At 42.3% G+C, this 6561-nt stretch overlaps 1 protein-coding gene across 3 annotated transcripts in view; it reads right to left on the bottom strand.

Annotated features, from left to right (window-relative positions):
* Window positions 1-3722: 3722 nt before the first annotated feature.
* Ndufaf5 (NADH:ubiquinone oxidoreductase complex assembly factor 5) overlaps window positions 3723-6561 on the bottom strand; it is a 32385-nt gene continuing 29546 nt past the window's right edge. For 2 of the 3 annotated variants that reach the window (XM_021155737.2, XM_029474369.1), the window contains 3 exons: window positions 4414-4497; window positions 3994-4076; window positions 3723-3828 (listed from right to left, as the gene is read on the bottom strand). In XM_021155737.2, coding sequence (XP_021011396.1) covers window positions 3742-3828; window positions 3994-4076; window positions 4414-4497 — 254 coding nt within the window. In that variant the 3' untranslated portion in view covers window positions 3723-3741. Of the gene's footprint in view, window positions 3829-3993; window positions 4077-4413; window positions 4498-6561 lie in introns of those variants that run through there. The other variant, XR_003835975.1, reaches the window with a different exon arrangement.

The following is a 6561-nucleotide window of genomic DNA, read 5'->3' as shown; positions in this document are numbered from 1 at the left end:
TATGAAATTCCTAGGCAAATGGATGGACCTGGAGGGCATCATCCTGAGTGAGGTAACACAATCACAAAGGAACTCACACAATATGTACTCACTGATAAGCTGAGACTTTCTAATGCTGTGGTTACTTTGAGTCTCCCACTAACCTTTAAGTAAGGCCAATAACTCATTGGCTCATCAAACTGGGCACTGGGGTGGCCTGTTGTTGGTGCCTTGTCCAAGGGTGAAATGTTTTTCATGTCTCCTCACTAAATATTCACTTGATAGAAACTTGGAAGGCAGGCTGGGAGCCTCCCTTGAGACTGAGAACCAAAGGTGTAGTCTTATATATGGAAACACTGAGGCCAGAGATAGAACTGAGTGTTGGAAAGAAGCGTGCGCGCCCAGGTCTAATCCCAGGCCACCAACTCCCAAGCTCCTTTCTCCTATCTCTAGGCTTTAGTTACAAACGCTGCCTCATTTTCCTGTGGAATTTCCCTCTTCCCATTCTCCCATTCACAGACAGCCTTGGTAACTGCTCTTCATTCTCTGCCAGGTTGGCTCTGACAGACTAATAATGGGTATCCTGAAAACACAATTCCCATAAACAGGCTAGAAACAGCTTGGTTTAAACTTGCTACTTTGAAAGGGCACATAAGAGCCGGGTCTTGCAGAGACCCAGGCTCTGTTCCCAGCACCTGTGTAGGAAGGTTTATGATCACCTGTAATTCCAGCTCCAGGGACTTCAATGCCCTCAGCTTCTGGGCTCTGTAGGCTCCTGCACTCTTATGCATATACTTACATACATATACACATAATGCAAAAGTAAGATAAATCTTAAAAGAGAGGGTGGGATAGGCTTGCAAACGATAATCAAATCTGGGTTTTAAAAAGCCCATATGGTTTGTTTTATCTTATTATATCTTATTTTGTTTAAAAAGCCCATACTATTTCCATGCAGTCTGTTCATACAAGAACCTGGTAAGTGTGGTGTTCCTAATCATCTTGATCTTCAGCTGTCAGCAACTCAACAGCCAATCAAAAGGGAGCCAACTAAGGAATCCACGGATGTACATGTAGTTCACAGAATTTTCAAGGCCAGTGTTCACAAACCCTGTGGTCTCACTGTGGATATAGCCTCACTCACACATCCAGAGAAGTGATCCTGATACTCCTAGGAAATGAAATTTGAATCTCTGTAAGTGTATCCCAGGACACTTGTTTTTTGAGAATCAAGTGGAATCAAATCCCCAGGCAAAATTATCTCAGGCTTTGTGATCTCTGAGAATACATGCAATAAGATACTTCCTATGCCCTTTACCTAATTTTAAATAAACTGCATGTTTTACATGTAAAATTAAAACTCTGCATACCCTGGGTACCTTTTTCCAAAGAGATGCCATGGTAGTTTGCTGACAAATGGATGGAACTAGGAAAAAAATCATCCCGAATAAGGTAACCCAAACTCAGACAGACAGATGTGGTGTGTACTCACTTAAAAGTGGAGATTAGCTGTCAAGTAGAGGTTAATCATGCTACAATCCACAGACCCAGAGAAGTTCAAACAAACAAAGAGGGCTGTAGCAGGACACAAAGATCTCCCTGGGAAAGGAAAAACGGGATAGACTTCACAGGGAGAATGAGGGCAGGGCAGGGCAGGGCAGGTACGGATGGGAACAGGAGGGATCAGGTGTGTGTGGGGGCTGGGGAAGGAGACAAAGAGAATCCTGGGTGAGATGATTGGAACTGTGTAGTCAGGATGTGATATATGAGAGAAGAAAAGGGCGGGGGTGGGGTGGGGTGGGGGAGACAGGTAGTCTGCTGGTGCTTGACACGGGAAACTCAATGAGGAGATGTTAAAGTTGAATTTTATTCCAAAGGCCGGTGCTCCCAGAATCAAAGTTTTCTTTCCTACCATGAACTTGAGTCCTGAAAATTCTTCCAATCTGAGTTCCAAACTTACAGCAACAGAGCAGAAAGGGCAAGAAATGTCCTAAACTATTGAGACTGACAACTGCAGGGTGTGTAGCACTTGGTTTTAAGCCTAGTACCAAGGAAGCAGAATCGTGGAGACCTCTGATAAGTTCTACAGCAGCCAGGACCACACAATATTGAGCTAAGCAATTTAAAAACAAACATGGTTTTCAAGACATTGTTTTCCATATGCCATTTAATAATTTAACAAATTTTGCAAAAATTTTTGAAAGGACAATTTAGTAAGTTTTGCTACTGTATTCGTTACTTTGCCTGGCACTATGATTAAATACCTGAAGAGATAAGGGAAGACTATTTTGGACTAGCCATCAGGACAGGACAGGCAAAGCAGTGAGGACAGCTCTGTGGGCGTCAGCAGAGTAGACTTGCTCTTATTTGAGCAAATCAAGAAGCAAAGCGACCAGAGTCAGGACATCCTGCAAACATCAAGGCTTGCCCCTAGTGGCAACTTCCTCCAGCCTGGCCTCAACTCCTACGGTCCACAAACACCCAAACAGGAGCAGTGGTTAGAGACCACAAGTCCCAAGGCAAAGCCCAGGGCAAGCATTTCACTGCTTCCAAATCTTCTGACCCTGAGATGTCAAGACAGTGAACCTGGATTTAGGATAATAGTGCAATAGGTCTAAAGTTAACCAAGGAAAGCCTGAGTGTAAACAGCTTGTTAATCACTGGGCAATGGTGTCTACGTGAGATTTTACCTCTGATTCTTTAAAATGTTTTCTTCTCTTAAGTAGTGTAGGCAACCCCAACCCTAGATGTTAAAAAAAAGAAAAAGAAAAAGCAGGAACAGAGTTCGGATGCTTTTAAACGAGAGGAGGAGCTGGAGATGGCTCACTGTTAGAGCATCGTTCCCAGCAAACCTGAAGTGGCTCCCAGTCATCCTTAGCATTGTTCCGGGATCCAAATGCCCTCTCTGGTCTCTGCAGGCACCAAGCATGCACATGAAATAAACATGCCGGCAAGATACTCATGTACATAGAATAAGACTTTAAAAACAAAATCAAAACAACAGAATTAACAAATCTAGGAAAAGAGGGATGGATCTGGTAAAGACAGATGCTCTTCTCAAGGTCAAAACTACAGAGTAGCTGCGGAAGCTGTATATAATCCTCTGGTCATCTGGACAAGACAGAAGCATGACAAATACTAGGTGTGGCGGGCCACAGGCATACCTGTAATCCCAGGACTAAAGCAGACGGGTCAATACGAGTAGAGTCCAGCCCAGTCTACATGGTAGTTCCAGGCCAACCAAGTCTCCATAGTGAGATCTGACTCCAAAAATACAAAAAGTACAACAAACAATTCCGACATCGGTGTCTGCAGCAGGCACTGTGAAGTGACCTCAGTGTACTGCACAGGAACTCTCAAGAGCCCAGCAATTTGTCTTTCCTCTCGTCTTCAGGGGTGTGACCATCCCACAGCGATAACAAAGGAGCAGTGGGAAGAAAGGTGCAGAACCAGAGCTGGAGCAAGCTTTCCCATCAAGTCACGTGCTCACACATGTACACGGGTTTCTAGGTCCCCACCCCACCCACGGGAAAACATTTTCTTTGCTTTCAGGCTGACTCTGCAAGGATGCCCAGTCACTATGTAATAGCATCTTTACATAAATAGAAACAAATGAGAACTTGGAATACATGAGTTAGTATTAGGTTGCTAGTAAATAGCTCAATCGGTTGCACCTTGCTTCAAACTGTACTAGTTTAAATGTGAAAGCTATTTATTTCTGATGAAAATTCTGGGAAACATAACAATTGAACAAAGTATTTATTATTTTTTCCCATGTGACATGACATCATTTAGTTTTGCTAGCTCTCCAAATGACACGGTTGCAGAACCTCTTTCAGCTGGCCTTGCCTGCAAACAAGTAAAAATAAAAGGTATTAGATCTGTACAGATAAGGCTAACCCAGAGTAGTCCCAATCATGATATGCAGAATAAAATATAGCCTAAGTCAATCAACAATGGAAAACAAGCAGAAATACAAACCCTCTGAGAAAAGTGATGCCTTAATATCATTACCTGAGAGTCATGGTATTTCCATCCTATCATGTGGTAGATCTGAAAGGTGGCAGGTATGGAACCATCCTCATTCCGGTACATTTCTAAAAAGACAAACCTGGTTAGATTCTGGAAACAGTCAGATGAGAAACAGTGTCTACTGCTAAATAATAAACACCTACTTCAAAGAGAAATGGGTCCTGGGCTAGATGCTGGATCTGAATGCCTCACATAACAAGACTTAACACAGAGAACCTGACATTATAGAAACAAAAGCGGCTTGGAAACAGATACAGATAAGATCTATATTCTGAGAAAAAACAAAAACAAAATTCCCACAAAGTCTGACAGTACCTTACAAGAAGGAAATAGCACTTTGGAATAAACACCACGCAGCATAAACCCCTCTGTGATTGCAGGTAGAAGGAGTGGGCGGCTCACCTCTGTAAACCGCTGCAGCTGCCAGCATTGTGTCTCGGTGCAGCAGGGCTTTTCTGTTCCAAGAACAGTTGCTCTCACCCATACCTAAAAATAGACTACTGGCAGTTTGAGAGAATACTGCAAATACCCCCCAGCTCAGTATCAAGTCATGATCCACCTTATCTAACAGCACGCCCATGCTCAGTCTCATCCACTTTCACATTAGAGCTAGGCTGCTTACTGACTGAGCAAAGCTGTTTGAATCCTCTTCACTACTAAGTCAAGGAGGAGAGCTAATTCTCAGAAGGGAAGCACCAGGATGCTTCCCACAACAGCCACAGTCTATATTAAGCCAGCTTAGCAAAAGCTACCTAGACTCTAGATGGCTTGCAAGCATTGGCAAGTGTCTTTCAAAGACACCTTATACCCCTTCTTGATAGCTCTTTGAGACAGGACATTGTGACAATGCCTCCTTCCTTCTAAGCAGCATATATAATTACAACTGTAAACTTGGATAAGGGCTGTGGAATTCATTTAATATGACTGTGCCTTCAAATTTTTTGATATTTTACTAACAATAGATGTAAAACTTACATGCATTTTCCCACAGAGGCATTTTTAAAAAGTATTTTAAAATTAATCTTCAGACCCTTTTCTTTAAGTTGACGGTAAGAGGCTGTTTACTGACAATTTCTAGTGTAAGCTAGAGAGCTAGCTAGGTGGTACAGTGTTTGCATAACATGTGGTCAAGAGGCTGAGGATATGTATTAATGGATAAAGCACTTGCTATATAACCATGAACTCCAGCACACAAATAAAAAACCAGGTATGGTAGCATCTGCCTGGAATCCGTAAGCTGGAAAGAGAGACAAGGGAATCCTGAGGGCAGCTAGGCTAGCGAATTAGTGACTCCAAGCTCAGTGAGAAAAGATAAAGGAGGGAGCAAGAGAAGAAGATACTGACAACGGCCTCTGGCAACCACCTATACACACACAGAGGCTGCGTACACACTCATAAGCACACAGAAGCATACACCAGCACCCGACACACACACACACACACACAGGCCTGGGTTCAATTCCCAGTACTACAGAAATAAAAACAAACTAATGTAATATCAAATATCTTTCTTTACATGTACATTTTAAATTATTTGAAAAGGCTATGTTAAGATCATTCTACAACCCAACAAGCAGCTGAAAGAGTCAGAGGCAATATTTGCACCTAACCAATGGACAGAAGCAGCTGACCCCCTGTTGTTGAATAGGGAAGGCTGAAAGAAACTGAGGAGAAGGGTGATCCTATAGGAGGACCAGCAGTCTCAATTAATCTGGGCCCACAAGATCTCCCAAACACTGGACCACCAAACTGACAACATACACCAGACAACATACGAGGCCCCCAACACACATACAGTAGAGGACTTCTGGGTCTGTGTTCATTCAGAGATGATAAACCCTTAAGAGTCTGGAGGCTACAGGAGTTTAGAGGTCAGATGGGGTCGGGGGTGGGGACATCCACGTGGAGATGGGGTGTGGTGGGGAGGAGGTGTGAGATGTGAAGCAGTTGGAGGGTGGGAGGGGAGGGGCAGGGAATGGAATATGGAATGTAAAAAATGAATTACAAGTAAAATTAAATTTAAAAAAGATCATTCTACAAAAAAATTAAAGGAAATGTTAAAATGTTTTAATTATTCTTAATATTAAAATTTACTACATGAGCAAGTGTCTACTACTTACTTTCACTAGTCAAGAAATGATCATTTCTTCAACAGTTTAAAAATAATAATCTATTTTTAAATTTTTAAATAAAATTATAATAATAAATACAATTTAAGTTTTTATTGCATTGGTTTTATTAAAGGCAACCAACAGGAGGCTGGAGAGAGGCCTCAGTTAAGTGCACACACTGCTCTTGCTAAGGATGTGAGTTTGGTTCCCAAAATATACCAGGTAGTACCCAAGAGCCTGTTACTCAGCTCCAGGCATCTGGCCCTCTTCTGGCTTCTGAGGGCACTGCTCCAATAAGTTCATGACACTCATTCTATAAGAAACCCAGTGTCCCGGATTTTGTGAGTTTAATGGTCCCAATTCATAGAGATTTTAATAGCTACAAACTAGTAAGCTAAGTTAATAAAAACAAATATGACTGGGTGTGGTAATGCACATT

Source organism: Mus caroli, chromosome 2 (genome assembly GCF_900094665.2).
Source record: "Mus caroli chromosome 2, CAROLI_EIJ_v1.1, whole genome shotgun sequence".
Lineage (NCBI taxonomy): Eukaryota > Metazoa > Chordata > Mammalia > Rodentia > Muridae > Mus > Mus caroli.
The sequence above is the reverse complement of the archived record's forward strand: the minus strand, read 5'-3'. Positions and strand labels throughout refer to the sequence as shown.